The 20,319-nt window shown below is 39.7% G+C and overlaps 1 protein-coding gene across 1 annotated transcript in view; it reads left to right on the top strand.

The window, feature by feature from the left end:
• Positions 1 to 12,653: 12,653 nt before the first annotated feature.
• The window catches only part of LOC144020369 (uncharacterized), a 260,558-nt gene continuing 252,892 nt past the window's right edge, over positions 12,654 to 20,319 (top strand). The window contains exon 1 of the mRNA XM_077523754.1: positions 12,654 to 13,506. Within this exon, the coding sequence (XP_077379880.1) occupies positions 12,907 to 13,506 (600 nt within the window). The 5' untranslated portion in view covers positions 12,654 to 12,906. The remainder of the gene's footprint in view (positions 13,507 to 20,319) is intronic.

Raw genomic sequence — 20,319 nt, 5'->3', positions numbered from 1 at the left:
TGGGCCGTTTTGTAGGGGTCTCATTTAAACGAACTCCTCCTACAGAATATATCCGATCATCTTCAAACTTGGTGTGTTTGAAATGCTAGGAGGGGGGCTAGTGTGGTTAGATATGACTCCAAGATGTTCAAAAAGGCACACAGAATAGTTATGGAGCCGCGTAGTGTGAATAATTGCATACCATGTAGCAGTTACAATAAAAATAAAGATAATAATGAATAATGATGAATGAATAATGATGGTATTGATAATAATTAACACATATTTACATATACATGCATATATATGCATTTTGCTATAAATAGTTATACAATATGGGGGAAAAAGTCACAATTAAACTGTGTTCCAATTTTCAAAATCTCCAAAAAAGGGTTTTTCAAATTAGTTCATATACATACCATCATTGGGTAGCTCAGCATCAATTTGTGGAAGAATTCAGTGGGGAAAAGAACCTGACCTTAAAGAAGGACAAAAAACAAAAATGCAATTAGTATAAACCATATAGATATGAGTTAGGGATGTACGATAATGCCATTTTCAACCAATACTGATAAACCAATAATTTAGAAAGTGCCAATGCCGATAACCGATAAGTAAGCCAATAATTGTTTGCAATATTAATTTTAATACAAATATACTTTAGGGTCCTACTATAAGTCTTCAACATGTACAAATACATGTAAACATTGTGTAAAGCACCATGAAGAAGAATTTTATTGATATCTCTGCGTCAAAGACAACTGCTAACTCGTTTTGAGTTTACCAAAACAAAACAATCATGTTTTAAAAATGCAACAAAAAACTGTGAGGGTAACATTTTGGGCAGTAAAGAAAGCCCAAACTGGCAACTGCCATGTCGCCATGATGCATCTTCTATTGTCTTGTTCGACAGCACGGTTCTGTTTTGTGTGCTCAGTTTAATATGGATGTTTGGTGACTTTGGAATTAATAAAGAAAAAAAAACCCTCTGTCAACTGTCCCGGCGGTGCCCGGCAAGCGGCCGCCACCCGCTCCAGTTCCTGTCCCGGGGGCGCCCGGCAAGTGGCCGCCACCCGCTCCAGTTCCGGCGGCTCTCAACAAGCAGCCGCTTTCGGCTATGACGAGGCGCCCGGCATTGCTCATCTGGCGCCCAGGATGCCCTCCTGACTGACTGGCCCTTTTGGGGGGCAGTGTTCCCCCCTCCGCCCACCCTCGTTTTGTGGCTCTTTGTGTTTTTCGTTTTTGGACATTGGGATCTGTCCTTTGAGGGTGGGGTACTGTTAGGATTTGGGTTTTTTGGTAATGTTTTCCTTGTGTCTTGTTCTGTCAATGTCTTTTGTCCACCTGTGCTCGTTTTCCCGTTCCCTTGTGTTATCCAATCAGCTCCCAAAGCCACTTGTGTAGTGTCCAGGTGTTTCTTGTTCTCTCATTAGTATGTGTATTTAGTTCCCTGCTTTCGTTCAGTCCTTGTTGAGTCTTTGTTGTTGTCCTGTCGCCGTCACAGCTTGTTTCCCTGAGCCTCTGAGTCCTGCCCATTTACTTTACAAACTAGTAATTTTAGTTTGCAGCCTTGGTTTGTGTTGTGTTGTACTTTGTTTATTTATTAGTTCAATTAAAGAATGCTTCCGAGCACACCAGCCACGCCTCGCCTTGCCTCCCTCCACTTTGGTCCTCAATCCCCCACAAACACTAACATAAAGACTCGACCAACAATGGATCCGGAGGGGGCAATGCCTATCAACAGGCTTTCAACAGAGGCTATGTTGGATGACATCCAGCGCTGTCTGGCTTCTGCCAGAGAGGCTTGGATTCGCGCCCTCCAGTCTCTTCCTGATCCAGTTCCGGTGGCGCCCGGCAAGCGGCCGCCTTCAGCTATGACGAAGCCCCCGTCATTGCTCATCTGGCGCCCAGGACGCCCTCCTGACTGGCGGCGCCCCGTACCGCTCATCTGGCGCCCAAGATGCCCTCCTGACTGGCCCTTTTGGTGGGCAGTGTTCCGGCCTCCGCGCCCCCCTCCGCCCACCTTCGATTTGTGGCTCTTTATGTTTTTCGTTTTTGGACATCGGGATCTGGCCTTTGAGGGTGGGGGCCTGTTAGGATTTGGGTTTTTTGGTAATGTTTTCCTTGTGTCTCTTGTTCTGTCAATGTCTTTTGTCCACCTGTGCTCGTTTTCCCGTTCCCTTGTGTTATCCAATCAGCTCCCAAAGCCACTTGTGTCTTGTCCAGGTGTTTCTTGTTCTCTCATTAGTATGTGTATTTAGTTCCCTGCTTTCGTTCAGTCCTTGTTGAGTCTTTGTTGTTGTCCTGTCGCCGTCACAGCTTGTTTCCCTGCGCCTCTGAGTCCTGCCCGTTTACTTTACAAACTAGTAAGTTTAATTCCCACCCTTGGTTTATGTTTTGTTGTACTTTTTGTTTATTAGTTAAATTAAAGAATGCTTCCGAGCACACCAGCCACGCCTCGCTTTGCCTCCCTCCACTTTGGTCCTCAATCCCCCACAAACCCTAACAAGTTGTCTTTCTTCTTTAGTCCGTAACAACAGCAGGAGTTCTGAGAATGATAGTGGGGTTTCTTTACGCATGCGATTGGCTGGCAACCCGTTCAGGGTGTACCCCGCCTACTGGCCGAAGCCAGCTGGGATAGGCTCCAGCACCCCCCGATCCATGTGAGGAGTAAGCGGTCAAGAAAATGGATGGATGGGTTTCTTTACGCTGCTCCAATTGTAACTTTGTCATTAAAGCATTGTCCCGGCATGCATGCACAAACTGCCTCAGGAGATATTTGTCTGTTTCAGCAGCTGGAATCCCTCCTCTACTACAGTGTTGAGCATGCATTGAAGCCGCTGCAGGTAGATGGACGGTTGCTCTCCAGGGTTCTGTAGGAAGTTCAGGTATTGGGCATAAAGCTCCTCACCATCCTGTACTGTACTCAAAGCTGAATCCAGGACACAGAAGGCATGCAGGTGGAGCGTCAGGTCCCAAACCTTTAACCAGTTTTGTTTACATTTTCTAATGAACACTTATACATGCCTAGAAAATCACAACGCCCCATAACTGGTAGCTGTTTTTGGACCAGGCCCGCAGGCGAATCATGTGGTCCTCAAGGGCTGGTGCACCATGTTGGTGACCCCTGCCCTAATTCTACCCAGCCTAAAAAAATACAGCCTGGGAGTGAAAGCTGGTCCCAGCTTTGACCTGAGTGTCTATGTCTTCTGTTTTATCTGCCGCCGTCAAAACAAAATTCAAAACATCTGAATGCAGCCATTGCATCATACTCATAGTATGTAAACACAGTGTGGATACAAATACGGAACAATCAAATATAGGACTCATTCAAATTACATCCTCAGGTGCATTATTATTAAGTCTTACTCTTAATAGGCTAATCATAAGCAGAAAATAAATACCAACATTAAACACAATACAGTATTCCTATAAATTTCACACCCTTAGACTAATGTTGCTGTTATAAACACGTCGAGGTTTTTTCTAATAAGCCTACCAAGGTATGTTAAGTACAGTGTCAGGACTATTAGGGAAACATATTCCAGATTAGATTGTGACACAAAGTGTGATATCTTTGGTACAGTCTATTAGGTATTTGGCAGATCAGCGGTCAATAACAGGCCACATAAAGGCAAACAACTGATGCAAGCAAGCACATACAGAACATAAACAGTATCCACAGAAATGTCCAAAGGAACATTCACACTTTGATGCAGATGTGCAAAACTCATGCACCACTGTGCCACAATTTTGATCAGCCCTTTAAACATTTGTAAGATTGTGAAATGCTCAGATACTGTGTACCAAAGGCTTTAAGTCTGTGTGATGTTTTGAAAACCGGCCTGTGCAAATTGTTGGAAGATGGGAAATGAAAAAAAATTCCAAGTCCTGTTCCTCACCCTCTCTACTCCTGCGCTTTTTAATACTTTACTGGCCATGAGTTTGAAGCGGACTGTAAAGTCAATCTTTTACTTTCATTTCAGCGTTTTCCTTCCCCATTTTATCTGGCCTTTCTGCTACCCTCTTCTTTCTCTTGTCTCTCAGGTCTACAGATTGGTGGGGCTTAAAGAGGTGTACAATGTCGCGCCTGCTTGCTGAAGCAGTTACTATGAGGTGCTTTTGACTTCACAACAGTAATACACATCAATTATTCAAACAGGGCTGCCATAAAGCAGCTGAAGACCTTTATTTCTTAAGGAGAAAAGAAGAGAAGAGAATTATAAATGGAAATGTACGAACTTGCTAGCAGCTTCAGTGGGCAATTAATAATGCAACATTTATATAATATACAGTAAAATAACCAAAAGTCAAGTCTTAAGACAAAAGTCTTTGGGATTTTTAGATGGGTTATCTTTTTTTTCCATTACCCTTGCCTTTAAATGAATTATTCAGTGTTATCTGATCAATCCATCAACTAATGTTAACAAGTCTCCCAATATAACTTTTTTTTTTTTTTTTTTTTTTTTTTTTTTTTTTTTTTTTTTTTAAAGGAGCAGTTTTACTAATCAATGACTTCATTTGAGCGAACAAGTCCATGCAATGGGGACAGCGAAAATGTTCACTGGAGAAAGCCCAAGAAGCCACATGGATGAGCAGGGCAACACCACGACCGAAGTAGGTGTAAAAAAAACAAAGCAAAAAAAAAAAATAAATAAATAAAAAAAAACAGCCAATGGTGGAGGTGGACATAGATTATGAAGTAGAGTGATAAGAGTGATCAGAGGCAGGGGGGCGGTGGGCAGAGGCAGGGGGGGTGAACGTTGAGCTCGTGTGGGTTGAGCCATGGGAGGCGCCCATTTTGAATTGTTTGTTTACAAACAGAAACGGTTCGTTTACTAACAGAAACTGTCAAACCTACTGACCGGCCCTTTAATATTTATTCTACACATTTCTACAGCATTGTAAAACGTTAAGAATGTTTGTGTCATGTTTATCCTCCTATTAAAACAACAAAAAAATATTTCTCTTCCCCATCTTTTTCCATTTTCAAACATTTTTGAAAAATCTCCAGGGAGCCACTAGGGCGGCGCTAAAGAGGTTGCCGACCCCCGTCATAGGGTAACCATGGCCTCATGTAATCAGGTCTTTTTGGTATCAATTACTGTCCCAAATAGAACCAAAATATGGATCCTCAAATGAAAATAATCAAGAAATGACACAACCATGGATTATAGCTATTTGATTTGCAGTCCTGCGTCATTTATGGTCCAGCAGGAACACGTCCGTTTTCATATGTCACCATCGAGGTGTTGGAAGACTTCCACAGAGGATACATTCGATCAGGGGTGTCCAAACTTTTTCATTTGAGGGCCACATACAGAATATCAGAAGGACGCAAGGGCCACATAATGTTATGAAGAGAAATTGTGTTTAGGCCTAAAAAATTGTACAAATAATTTATTTGTGCTTTTGCATATTTAGAAAAATGCTACAGTATATAAACCAATTTATTTGTAAGATGGCATTAGGGTTATTATAGTTTTGGAATTTTTCATTTTAGTTAGTTTTTATTAGTTTTCAGGGTGGTTCTGTTAGTTTTTAATAGTTTAGTTCTTAAAAAAAAGTTTAGTTTGAGGTTGGTTTGTTAGTTTCAGTATTAGTTTTAGTTTAGTAAAAAAACAGCATGGGAGCGGCGTCATCTGGTTGACTAAAACGAAGGACATGTTTGCTATAATTATAGTTAGTTTTAGTTAGTTTTGTAAACATAAAATGTTTCAGTTAGTTTTCATTTTTTTAAAAGGATTTTGGTTTTTATTTTATTTCGGTAACAATATTGTTTTTTGAATTTTTTTTTTATTTTTTTTTAATTAGTTTTAGTTAATTAACTAAAATAACCTTTAATGGCACCTGTTTTTCGATACCCTCCCTTCTTACTTTGACCATTTCCAAACATTTCTGTTTTATTTATTTTATTTGAACTGAGTCAAATGCCATTTTTAGCATATGTCGCGGGCCACTGAAAAATGGATGGCAGGCCGCAAATGGCCCCCGCGCCGTAGTTTGGACGCAACTGCATTAGATGATTAATTTAAGATAGTGAAACCTCCTCAATGCTTGACCCTTGCACCTCGGTACGCGTTTAAGACGATTGAGACCCTCCTAAATATGGTGGTGTGAGAACAACTTCCAGGTAGCTTTCAATGTTTTGAGCAATGGGGCAGTACGTTGCAATTACGAGGCTTGAGATGAGCCCATAGTCTCTCCAGCATGTCCTGGGTGCTCCGTGGGGCCTCCTGCCGGTGGAACGTGTCTGGAGCGCCTCATCCGGCTCCTCTTGATTTTGGAGGAGCAGCTCTAATCTAAGCCCCTCCCGGATTACCAAACTTCTCAACCCATCTCTATGGAAGAGCCTGGACAAGCTGCGGGAGAAACTACTTTTGGCCGTTTGTATCCTCGAACTAATTTTCAGTCACGGCACACAGCTCATGACCATGGATGGGGGTGGGTTGAGAGTTTCATCTTTCAGTTTCGTTACACATTGACACATTCATTTTGACAGCAATCATTTTTCCCACATTGTTTTCTGTTTTTCTTTCATCTCTATAAAATTTATTTTTTTGTTAATATTTTGGTGTGTTGAGAACAGAATAATTGGAGTTACTTGATTTCTTACAGGAAATACTGCTTTGCTTTTCGTGCGATTCAATTTAGTCAGACTTTTTTGGATTAATCATGAAAACAAAGGTTCCACTGCATTTTTAGTGGAATTCATTTTAAACCATAAGGCATTTCAGAATAGCACAGTTGTTAAAAAAATAGAGGAAAAAAAAAACCTTACATCAACAACTCTCTGTACCTAGGTTACGTCCTAAATTTTGTTTTGCTTGTTGCTGTAAGATTATCTCAAATTAGCAGAAACAAATTCCTTGTATGTTTTTACATTGACCAATAAAGCCGATTGAAAGGTGTAATGGTGAACATGTCTGGATCTGCGAAAATAACAAAACTTAGTTTAACCTGCCCCTACACAGATTTACACCGCACTACGCCCCAGAATTTCACCGAGCATACAAATAGTTTGGATGGAAAAGATATATGAAGCAATAGAAAAAAATATCCTGCATATCCAAAAATGTAATTAGCATCTTTATAAAGACCGGTTACAAATGATTAAATTTCACTGACATTTTGGCATTAATAGTATTAGAAATATTACTGTAGCGATAATTGGGTCGTCTTTTGGACGAATTAATAATCTGGACCTTACAGAGGTAAATTATATTTACCTCGATAACCTCTAGGGGCACCACGTTGGTTTTGCTTTGGGTTAACAGGAGCAAACAACGACCAAAATCCTTCCTTCATCAATCATTTATAATCTAAAGTCGCCACACTCGATATTCAGTGGTTCGTTGTATTAACAAAAGAATAATAATCCACTCGGAAACACAGATGACTTAGGCGGAATAGAGTTAATAAAACATACATTTATTCACGATTGCTACACTACAGAATCAAAACACTGCCTATCTAACTATTCTACCGTCAGAAGAAAAGAAATAAAATAAAGCTAATGAAAATAAGGAAGGAATGCGAATGAATAAGGAAACAGGGAAAAGAGAAATTTGACCTGCCAGATTTGTGATATGTTTCAAACGTAAGTTGCACACAGTGGTACCAATTTGGGGAACGTGGACTTACGATAATAGGTGTTGCGTCGAAGCGAACAGAAACGGGCGGTCTTTTGAAAGGGGGAAAAATAGTCAATGTTCGTTGAAAATTAAAAAAAAGGGGCTATTCCACAGGTGGGCAAGGAAGCCGCTCGGGGGCTGACGTAGTTGCGCGGCTCGTCCCTTGATTGGTCGGCGACTCGGCGAGGTTGATTCTCCGGCAAGGTTGGTTCTGCCGGACAGCTGTCCGACTCCAGGTGTTGGAGCTCGGTCCGCTACGCGCTTGCGTACGGGGAAGGCCAGCCCTTGGAGGTGAGCTAGCACCGCGGCGGGGCGCCACCGAATAGCAGGTGGTGCGGAGCGGCTTAGGTGCACAACCTTGAGTCCGGCGGTACATAGCAAGTGTACCCCGGGGCCGCTGAGCTCGCCGCTGGCGGGCAATCACCGATGGTGAAGGAAAAAAGGGAGTAAAAGAGTCTTTGGGGTCAGCGTTGCAGTTTGCACCTGCTTTGGCGTGGCGTGGAGCGAGTGTCTGCTCTCGGCAACGGTTGCTGCCAGAAAAAGCAGGCCGCGTGGTTGGCAAGTTTCTTGGAACAAAGAGTTCGAGCAGGCTGGGACACTTGCAGGTTGTTAGCCTGAGGATGATGATGTTGGAAGAGAGTTTTTGGAAGAGAGACAGCGAGGGGGTCCCCTCGTCTTTTTAAAGTCTATGGGCGGGGCTTCAGTAGGTGGTGGCACACCCTTCTGTTCGCTCGCGCAGACTTTTAAAAAAAAATTATTAAAGGGATTAATAATTTGGCATTAAATTTGGTCAGTCTGGCAAATCAGTTTTCCCACACAACCCGTTTAACACACATCGTAATTAATGCATCATAAACTAACTTGTGAGGTAACTTCTACTTGTCTAATCTGACTGAACTGAAAGATATTGATTATCTTTCTTTATGGAGTACAAATGAAATAGGATGTTCATACACACAAAGACATAACATGAATCATTCGTAGTTCAGTTATCTGTCAAGAATTATCATGGTATAAATGTGTGAAATGCGGTTACTTATGTGAATTATCACTAAGGATAGTTCCAAGTTTCACCACTTGACGGTGGTGTTGCTCCATCTAGGGCCCCCCTTGGAAGGGCGAGACGCCAGAATATCCTTTTTGATTGATAAGAAACTTCATAAACATTCCTTTGATCAGTCGTTTGTATATTCCAATCATTGGAGCCATTTGTTCGGGCTCCGAGAAGACAGGCTTGAATACACTCCTTCGGCAGACGCATAAATTCCTTTGTCACCTGGTCAGCGGCTTCAAAAGAGCTTTGTTGGTGGTTGGGTGACCACCTGCAGAGCTAACCAAGCTTAGATCCAGTCTGGGCAGTGGAATATTTATGCAACTGCAGAGAATTTGCTTTAGAAGAAGCAAACTTAAAAAAAAAAATTAGAGAGTAGACTGGGCCATAGGCAATAGTTGTTACCTTACCTTAGAAAATTATTTGATCTTAGAAACAATTATGAACTTTTGAATGATAACTGGCAAATAATTCAAATGACTGTAACATTGTTTTTCAAAATTATATTTCATGGGGTCTCTTTCATGCAAGGACATATACACTGCAGAAACCCTATTTAATGACTCCCTGAGCAATTTAAAGAATTATGTATGTACGGTATGTCGGTGAATGGAGCTAGGCCCCAAAAGGGGCATTTGTCAATCAAAGTAATGCCCTGTTATTAAAGTAAAAGGTCAATTATAGTTGCATGTCGAAGAAAGCACTATCACAGCTTGACCTTTTAACTTCATGTGTCTGGAAACTCACAAGAGGCTCATTCAACTGTCACTTCCTGACAAGGTCAGAGTCCCTGGATTCCGCTTTCTTAAATGTATTTAATCTTCTCATTGTATGCATTGATTTGCAATGCACGATTTACAAATTTACAGCAAATGCTTCATCTGTCATATTTTATTTTCTAACCAAAAAAATAACACTTCTCCCAATTTATTTCCTGATAGGAAACTCCTAAATGTTGCACTGTCAAAAAGTGAATATTTAATGCTGCATTAAGTGTGGCGAAAGTATGGCGTGTCATATTATTTTTATTTATTTCACATCTTAACTGTAAGTCAAATTAAACAAAGTGAAATGAGATTGTAAAATCATTTTAAAAAAAGAGCCCATAACACTGCAGTCACACAAAAGCATGAAATTGCATCTTGTAAGATGTCATGCGAGATGACAGCTTGTGCCGCGCGACCTCAGCAAACCTCACCTTGCTCAAGGGCACCTCGACAGTAGTCAGGAAGCTGACTGGCATCTCTCGAACAACTAGCTGCCATTTTCTTTTAAAACATCCAATTGCTGCAGGGATCGAATCAAGGCCATCCACTTCCAAAGCCCATGTCACACAAAATATTTCACACTCAAATTGATTTTGATACAGTATAGGTAATTTGGGGTTTTGGTCATCAAAATTATAAACATGTTTTTGAATTGTATTGATATAAACCTGTAGGTCGGTTAAATAGTCATTGTACTGAAATCAACATTATGTTTAGTTTAAAGAAGAAGAATTTAGACTCTGACACCTTAGCGGCCCTATCTTGTGCGGAGGACTTACATTTTTCTATTTTTTATGTTGCAGCAATTTTGTTTTTACATGCCATATTTTTCTGACTGATATGATTGAAAATCTGTTGAAATTCAGATGAAGTCTCCTGGGTTTTCCCTGATGGACATTTTGTTGACAGTCAAGTTGACAGACAAGGGCACACAACATGAGTAACCCTCAAACAGACACTCGCTCTCTTCCTACTGCACTCATGGGCTTTCGCTTCCTCTCACTCACTCTCATACACCTCATGTATTTGATCACATTATTTTTGCTCTTATTCGCTCATGTGCAATACATGATAATACATCCTAGCAATCACATTTTCCTTCCTTTCTCGATGCCTCTCGGCACTGCCTTATGCCTCCCCTGGGAATGGTGCAACTAGCTGCCAATTCTCCCCAATCCATCAGTGAGTGTTCTGCTCCCCTGAAGCACCACAAGCAAAGCGCCCCACTCTCCTATACTGTCAGACTGACCTGGTATCCTCACCCATTCATGTATGGGTTTACAACACTATTCATAAATGGGGATATGCAAATCTATTAAGTATTAGGGATGTAACGATATCCAAACATCACGATACGATAATTATCACGATATGAAGGTCACAATACGATAATTATCATCATAGTGTCGGGAGGTTGGCGATACGAAAATGTCACAATATTGTAAAGAAAAAAAAAGAAAAAAAAAGAGCTCATACTAAAAAAAACAACAACAACAACAACAACAATATTGTGCTTTTGTACAATACCCAAATGAAAAATATTATTAAATTATTAAAAACATAAATATAATATACACAGAGGCACTTTCTAATGCAAGCACACATTGAGTTCCTGCACATATCGACTCAGTTCACAAGCATATTACGGTCATCTGACCATTAGCATGGATTTTAAACATAGAAAGGCCAATACATGCCTTGTGAAAATTAAACTGCACTAAAAAACAAGCCACCAGAGGGTGCTAGAACTGCACAAATGGAAATCACTCCGACTTTTGAACCAATGTACTGCTTTTAATATCATGACATGACGACAATATATTGTGGCAGTTTTAATATTGCGATATCACGATATTGTTGTTATCGTGACAATCCCTATTAAGTATAGTCAGTTGTGATATTTTCACTCCATCTCCCTAAAATATTTTGCATGTGTTTTCATTAAATATAGCATAAATTTGAGAAGAAATATTAAAGCAAGCAAATATTAAGTGCGTGTAGTATGTCGTGCGACGCACTATTTGACCAACACAAACATATTTATAACAAACTATGTATGGAATGACCTGATTATGTGTATTGTTTATTACATTTTTTATTTTTACCAGCATAATTTTGTATAACATATATTATTAGTAGGTATTTAACAATTTCCGAACGTCACGATACGATATCACTATATGAAGCTCACAATATGATAATTATCACAATATTGTGGGGAGGTTGGCCATATTTAAAAAATGTTCACAATATTGTGAAAAAAAATTGGCTCATACTAAAAAAAAAAAAAAAGCACAATATTGTGCTTTTGTACATGACAGCAATGTTACGTTATTATTATTATTATTATTATTATTATTATTATTATTATTATTATTATGTTATGTTGTTAATACACACACACATTGAGTTTCTCCACATATTAACTTGCTTCACAAGTATATTACGTTCCTCTTCATCTGACAATTAGTGTAGATTTTAAACATAGACGGGCCAAAGCATCCATAATGAAAATTAAATTGCACTAAAAAATTAGCCACCACAGTGTGCTAGAACTGCACAAATGCAAATCAACCTGACTTTTTTTTTTTTTTATCAGATGTGCTTCATTTAAATATTGTGAACGTGACGACAATGATATCGTGGCAATTTTAATATCACAATATCACAATATTGCGCTTATCGTTACATCCCTAATTATTAGTGCTACTTTTTTGACAAATAGAATATAATACAGTGATTGTATTAATCTTTCATGCTACTAATACAGTGATTGTATTAATTTTCATGCTAGTACTGATCTTAAGAAAACCTAGGTTCAGTGAACACCACTTCACCTACAGTTGTACCCACAGGGTATGTAAACTTACAAGCACAACTGTACTTACGTAGGATTTATGTTGTTTTAGAGCTGATTATATGATTTTAAGACTTCAAAATCTAAATATATAAGTGTATTTACTTTTTGGAATGTAATTGAGTTAGTATTTTTGCTAAAACCTGTGTTATAGATGGCCAAACGTTTACTCTCTACTCTAACAGTTGATAACAGAATGGTATAATGTACAGATGTAATGTGTTCTTGTATCTGCAACAATAAATTTGCTTGCCACAATGCATCAACATGGTGATAAATTAAAATCAATATCAGCGCATATGGCGGCATTGGTGTGATCTCAACAGGAGGGGAAGAGCCCAGCACCATGGACAGTCGCTCCCTTCCCTCCCTTCTCGGTCTCTTCCGGGCGCGCACGAGGCAGCTGGCTGCGTTACAGCTCCTCCCTCCAATGTGTGGCTTTCCTCACCAAACATCCTTTGGACGTGAACAGTTTCGCTGAAGAGGACTTTCCTCTCCGAAATAACCACACGGACAGCCCAGGCGTCAGTTATTCCATCTTGACCGACCTGAGAGAAAGGAGTTAAGGTGTTGGACAAGGACTCCAGCGGTCCATCACCCACCGAATCTCTGTCAGCGATGGAGACTTGGACTGGCTTCTGCCCGGGCTTGCACTTCGCTCTGGGTGTGTGGCTCGTGATAGCTGCTCACACCTTCCAAAATACTAAAGCTGAGATAAGTTGCGCATCTCGCCGGTCCCTTGTTCAACTTCACACTAAACCAACAGATGGACTCGGCGCTGTTCAAAACATCCAAGTGGAGTTTAGGGGAATCGGGATTAGTCGACAGAATGCTGGAAAGGACAACGACCACGAAGAGGCAACTGACTTGAAGAATGACACAGAAAATCACCGCGTCGGATCAAAGGCAAAACCTGATTTTGGTGATGGCGGTGCGCTACTTAGGGCAAAGAGAAACAGCCCCGAGTTTGCCGAGTTGAGCATGAGTGGGCTGACTGGCCAATCTGACCTGAATTCCGGTACGTCGGAAGAACGGGGCTCGTATCTAGACGGGTTCAGGTCTTCTGGACTGAGTAGATCGGAGTTAAGAAAGAACAGGGACGACGGGAGAGGAAATAAACAGCAGGACGAGCCCAAGCTCACCAGCAGCACTTTCGCCCTAACTGGGGACTCGGCACACAACCATGCTGTCGTCTACTGGTCAGGACAAAACAGCAGCGTAAGTGGAACTTGAATGTATTTGAATTTCCACTGCACACTACGACGAATTGCTGTTTTTTTTCCCGCCTTCCACATATGATTGGCAATCGGGGGAGTACGCACTGAACAGACTCTTTGGTGTCAGTCGTGCGCACAGTTGACGGTTAGAAAGAGGTTGAAAATGCACACAACATATCAGTCCGCCACTATGAATTAAATTGGAGACTCTCGCGTAGCAGTTAGGCACGAAAAGCCCCCTCTTGTAGTGGTAGGCTATCTATTTGCGTGACATTTCCCGAATATAGCCATTTAAGTCCAGTCCAGTGCGCGGCTCGAAGGTCACGCACTGGAAGTTTTAAGATTACTTCCTCGTGATTTATAGCTGGAGAGGAAGAAATAGCAAGTATGATCTATTTGCGATATGCTAATGCATGATTCATTTCCCCCGCCGAAATGAGTTTTTTCATCCAAATTAATTGATTCGGTGGAGAAACTCATAAATTATTGCTCAATCTACCACGAACCCTTTCATTTGTTAGAAAAAGATTTTTTCATTCGATATTTCTGCTAGAATGATTTTGTTCCTTTGATTAGTAGTGCAGTAATTGCTGAAATGAGCAGTGGGGAATATTAAAATGTCTATGCTTTAGTCCCCCCCCCCAAAAAAAAACCACGCAAAAAAACTGTCATATCCTGAGGACGGGGTTTAGCCTGATCTGCAGCAGGCCGATTACCCAGATGGGGGTTCAATAATTCACTTACTTGCACCAAAATGTGAATGCTGTATGTGAATTTGGACAGAATGGAGGCTTTTTTTTTTTTTTTTTTTTTTTTTAACTTTTTTTTGGTGTGTTTTCTTTATATCACATGAAACCAGAAAACATATTTTTATTTTCTATACGTCATTATGTTATATAAATATATACAATTATCAATGTTCCAAGTTGTGCCTGACAGCGAGAGGGTAACGTAAACATTTGAGCATCACAAACTGGCTGTCTGATGACATGACATGTAAAACACCAGCAAACGCTTCAAACACCGCACACGACACGGATAACACAAAATAGATGACAACACAACACAAGCCCCATTAACACAAGAGCGCTCTCAAAGGACAGAATTATGCCACAAAATGAATCCAGCTCCATTGCAAGGGGCCTTTGTCCTCTCAGTGGTTTCATATTTTTAATGCCTTGTTGTGGTTTCTGCGCTTGCTTTATTCCATTTGGACAAAAAAAAGTCATATTCAGGCTTGTCTCAGCTGATTATGACATGGTGCCTGAACTTGTTTTTTTACCCGCAGTCAAGACTGAGGCGATGTGAGTGGAACATGTTGGCGTGCACATGTATGTGTGTTTGAGTGATTGTGTGCTGCCTGCTGAGCTCCACTGTGTGCTACTGCCCCTGAGCTTAAGATCTGTAATTATTATCTTGACCACCGAGGCTATTATTTCAAAACATTTTTTCCCTTTCATTGAAAATGGAAAATAACGCTTGGCCACAAAATAATCATAACTAGAGGTATGCTACTGATCTTCATGGCCACATGCCTGTTGTGTTGAATGGAGTTCAGAAGACAAGGAGGTTAACCAGCAAGTCCGTTGACTTGTCTTTAGCAGTAGTTACGTTCAAGTAAGTGACTGACTAATAAGGGAAATTGCATGGCTGCAGCTAGGCAGTCACTTTAACACTGAGTGCTTTTTCACTGCCTATTTGATTCCATTTTTCCCCCCTCCTAATTGCACTGCTGAGACTTTTGTCAACAGTATTGGTTATTTAATTAGACACTTAAAGCCATTGGGGCTAAACTTTTGTTTCAGTGTTAATTATGAGGTTGTGAGGGGAGGGGAGACTTGTTATGAACATCATAGCCAATGCTAACATTGGCTATCTTCTATATTCTCTCCCTTTCTTGCAGTATTTTTCATCAAGAACTAAATATAACGAATATAACAATCATACAACAGACTTTTGGAGGGTTTGAAAACTTTGAATGGAAGATCTTGTCTCTATATGTAATTAGTTCATGGTAACTTGTTATAAAAACAACTAATGAAACCCAAATGAAATAACTAATGACCTGTTATTTATGTTTACCGGCACAGTCCAAATAGTATGAAAGCACTGACTCCGTTCAGACAAAATTAGGTAGTACCCTTCTCACTTGGGCTGTGCAATTCATGTAAATTGAATTACAATTTCAATTACACTCCACAATTACAAAATCGGCATAAAAACCCCCCCAAAAGATTATTATTATTATTATTATTATTATTATTGTTATTATTATTATTATATTATGCCGATACCATTCTTTCCAACACTAATATAGGACTTTGGATGCAGCAACTTGTGTCTTGCTTGTGCACGACATTCACTGATGTGTGACATTTTCACTGCATGCCGATCTAAGAAATCCTATTGGCCCTTGAATGCTGTGAACCAATGGCAGGACAGCTTTTTCATGTTCAGAAAAAAAACCTTTAGGTATCGGTATGGTATCAACATCGGTCGATACTGCAAAGCTGGGTATCGGGGCCAAAAAATGGTATCGGAACAACACTAATTATAGTGTTTTAAAGAAATGTATTTGTCTTAATATTTTTTACATGTTTAAACATTTTCTTGTTTTGTACCGAAAAACAAATGATTGTCCTAATCGTGATTGCAATTATTACCAAATTAATCCTGATGAATATTTTCTTCATAATCGAGCAGCCCTACTTCTCACCCATGTAAGAATCAAGCACTATTACAAAGTTTTCACTCACCTGTTTGTGTTTCAGATATGTTATTAAACTGCAATAATGACATGATTACATTTATAATTTCATACACAAGATTAATAAAGTACATATTTCATATAGCAATCCATCTGTCTATGTACTGTCACAAGTTGTCATCACTGGAGGGAATCTTTGGTTGACATTTTGTATGACTGCATAATGTCGAGCAGACAAGTAATGTAATTCTATTTCTTTGAACCTAAAGTGGTAGTTTGTCCTGATTTATTCAATCTAGAATAGGGGTGCCAATTCCGGTTCTGAGAGCCCCTATGCAGCATATTTTCCATGTTCCTCTCCACCAACACATCTGATTCATGATCAGGATCGTTATCAGGCTTCTCCCTTATTACAATCAATGGTACATCTAGTCACTTATGTTTACAATACCTACTCTAATAACCATTCTTCCATTCTCCATTCTAGTTGTTGATATGCAAAGGAATCAAAACTAAATAATAAACATTCCTTTCTTATATATAATTCTTACAACAGTTGCCACCAAAAATTGGAGTGACTTTAGATTATTTCACTTTCAACAGCAGGCAAACACTGAACAAGAATAATCAGTCATAGTATAGCAGTTTTATTTTCATCAGTCATCTGCGCTTGTGCTCACGTACACCAGATTGGGAAAAACTGATTTGATTTGTGATGATACTGAGGCAGGTTATGAAGCTTTGGTTTTCCCAAGGGGAAGATGGTTGAGAGGGCTCACTATAAGAGCTCGGCCCTCTGTGTTCAACAAAATAATGTTCACATAAAAGAAAATATTTTTTCTCCCTCAATGTTTTCTTTTAAAAGTCATATAAAACAATTTACTTGATTTGCCAGCCGCTGCTTTTTGCATATGGAGTCACAGGAGTGCCAAAATTAATAGGAAATACAAACACAATCAATAAAGAGAACCTCAATCAATAAAAGAGAACATTTACAAATGAGGATATAGACATTCAATAAAAGGGAATATTTGCTAATACAGACATACAACAGCATTCAATAAAAGAACATTTACAAACACAGGCTTACAAAGGCATTCAATAAAAGAGAACATTTATTCCTATTAATTTTGGCACTCCTGTGATGCTATAGAGTCATAGGAGTGCCAAAATTAATAGGAAATGCAATCAATACAAGAGAACATTTACAAATGTAGTCATATGAAGGCAATGAATAAGAGACAATTTACAAATCCAGACATACAAAGGCATTCAATAAAAGAGAACATTGACAAATTTGGCTTTTGCTTATTCCGTTTTGTTATTGCATGGACCTGAATGCCTCACGTCTTGGAAAAACAAATACCCCGCCCATAGCGATGGCCTTGGGCGGACCATTTGTTTTTACGAATGCATGCTTGTCAAGACTGTCTGAAGTGATTTGGGGAAAAAAAGCCCCGCCCTAATCTGTCCAGCCTGACTAGTTGATACCTGATCACACGATTCCCCACGGTTGCTCAGAGCGTGACTGTAGGGTTGTCACAAGTCCCGACACTTCGGTGCCAAGTCGATGCCAAGACTCTGAAAATGTGACGGTACTGCCTTTTCTACAATACCCGAAGTACCGTTGGTATCGAGGCGGCATATCTGGTTGCGTCTTTTGTGTTGTTTTGGGGATTTTTTTTTTTTAAATCCCACACGCACTCACTCACAGAAGCTTACATCATGTAAAATGGGTGGATATGAGCGCTTATCTGGCAACCCACTTAACGTCTAATGACGTCACGTGACTACCCTCCCGCTGCGACAATAGCAAGGAAGTAGAGCAACATGCGTGCAACATGGAAGTAGCCTGCACGACTGCGTGGTCTTCAACTGCAGCGGCCCCTCAATTAGTTGAGAAGAAAAACACCAAAATTCGCGTATGACTTTGAATTTGAGGTTGATGCGCAGGGATTGAGATGCCAAAACCGTTTCCAGACGAAAGGGGAACACATCCAACTTAGCGAAACATGGACATCCAGACTTGTACAAAGAATTCAAGGCAAGTGCATTTGAATTCATGTGTTATCATTGTTATAACGTTAGTATGTTGACCCCACACTCAATGAGCGAAGTAACGTTAGCGTTATGTTCAGCCTCGTCTGTCCCGCATAATAAAGTTGGGAAGTTTTGCCGGGCAGCTAATTTACTGAAACACCTAAAGTAACATTAAACAATCCTGAAATAATATATCAAACGTTATGCGTTATTTTGTTTGTTTGCGTGTGTGACTGTGTGTGCGCGCGTGGGGGTGAGCGTGGGGGTGTGAGGCTACGTGCTGCAATTAGTTGGTAAATAGGCAGCACAGTATGAGATTTTTATTTTTTAATGCTACATTCACTGTGATGCATTTTTCATTTTACAGTATTTTAGTGTTTAGTACTTATTGTTTGTTTGTTTGTTTGTTTATTGAACATATAAACATAACATATAAACATATAAACATAAACAAGTAGCAAATAAAAATTTAAAGAAGAAACTCATAGCAATTATTTGTGATGGTTTACATGTCCAAAGGGAGTAGGAAGAAGTTAGAAACTTATCTAGTCCTACTCCTTATTCTTTGTATCTTTTAACTTATTTCATTATTAAATCCAGTAAATTAACACATTACAATAAAAGAAAATGTGTAATCCTGCTCATGTAGGCAATTTCACTTTAACATACGTACAATTGTCAGTAGCATATGTACATGAATTTCTTAGGCATACACAATAATAATACATCCTCATATTCCCATATACAATTTTCATTACACTCATAATGGTACATCGAAAAAAAATTCAATAAAATTTCTGCAATTGTACTAGCTCATGTATGATTTAAATAATACTCTTGAACTTTGCTTTGAAACATTTTTTTAAACTCAACAATTGACTTGCATCTTTTCAAGTCATTACCAAAATGATTTCACAAATTAACACCTCTTACAGAAACACACATTTGTTTAATATTTGTTCTTATTTTGATTTTTGTTTTTTGTAGACACTTGTACCCCTTATGTCATAAGGACTCTCTAATTTCAAATGGCTTTGAATACTGTGGCTGATTAGATAGTTGTAAGGTTTATACATTATTGGTGCTATTACTGTACTTAGCTAGTACATGTACAGTATTTTAATTTAATGCTTTGGCTACATGCCAATTGTTCTGTTTAAGCACACAGTATCATTGTTTGTTGTTCACTTCTAATAAAGGAGTGAATGTTGAAGTACATGGAATTTATTGCTTATTTTCTATTTTTACCGTGGTATTAAAATGGCATCGAGAATCGTGGAATTTCAGTGGTATCGGCTTTGACTACTAAATTTCTGGTATCGTGACATCCCTAGTAAGGAGCGTCACAGGTTGTGGCCAAATTTGCCGACTGCATGACGTCATTCACCGCGCGACAACACAAACAGAAATAAATGGAGTTTCGGTCAATGCGCAACCGACAAACAGCATTGACAATCCATTCATATGTACAGCACGCACGGTCTCATGAATCGAGTGACAATGTGAAGCATTAATAGGTAGTCCGCTATCAAGTTGCGCCGTGAGTGACGTCATGCTACCGACAAATAGAGGGAGTGTCTTGACAGTCCCCACCAATGGTCACCAATCGCATCTTGACACCCACCAACATTGTTTATTTTTTTTGGCCAGCCGCCCAAAACCTGTGACGCTACTTCCGGTCACGCGCTGAGCAACCGTGGGGAATCGTGTGATCGGGTATCAACTAGTCAGGCTGGACAGATTAGGGGCGGGGCTTTTTTTTTTCAAAAAAAAATACTTCAGACAGCATGATGTCAACACGCATTCGTAAAAACAAATGATCCGCCCAAGGCCATTGCTATGGGTGGGGCATTTGTTTTTCCGAGACGCGAGGCATTCAAATCCATGCAATGCAACAAAACGGAATAAGCAAAAGCCAAATGGGGAAAGGATTTGTTAATGTTCTCTTATTGAATGCCTTTGTATGTCTGGATTTGTAAATGGTTTCTTTTATTGATTGCCTTCATACACTGAAAAAAATCCAAACACCAAGTAAATGTGACATTAATATATACGTATGTATCGTTA

This window comes from Festucalex cinctus, chromosome 6 (genome assembly GCF_051991245.1).
Source record: "Festucalex cinctus isolate MCC-2025b chromosome 6, RoL_Fcin_1.0, whole genome shotgun sequence".
Taxonomy (NCBI): Eukaryota; Metazoa; Chordata; class Actinopteri; order Syngnathiformes; family Syngnathidae; genus Festucalex; species Festucalex cinctus.
The sequence above is the reverse complement of the archived record's forward strand: the minus strand, read 5'-3'. Positions and strand labels throughout refer to the sequence as shown.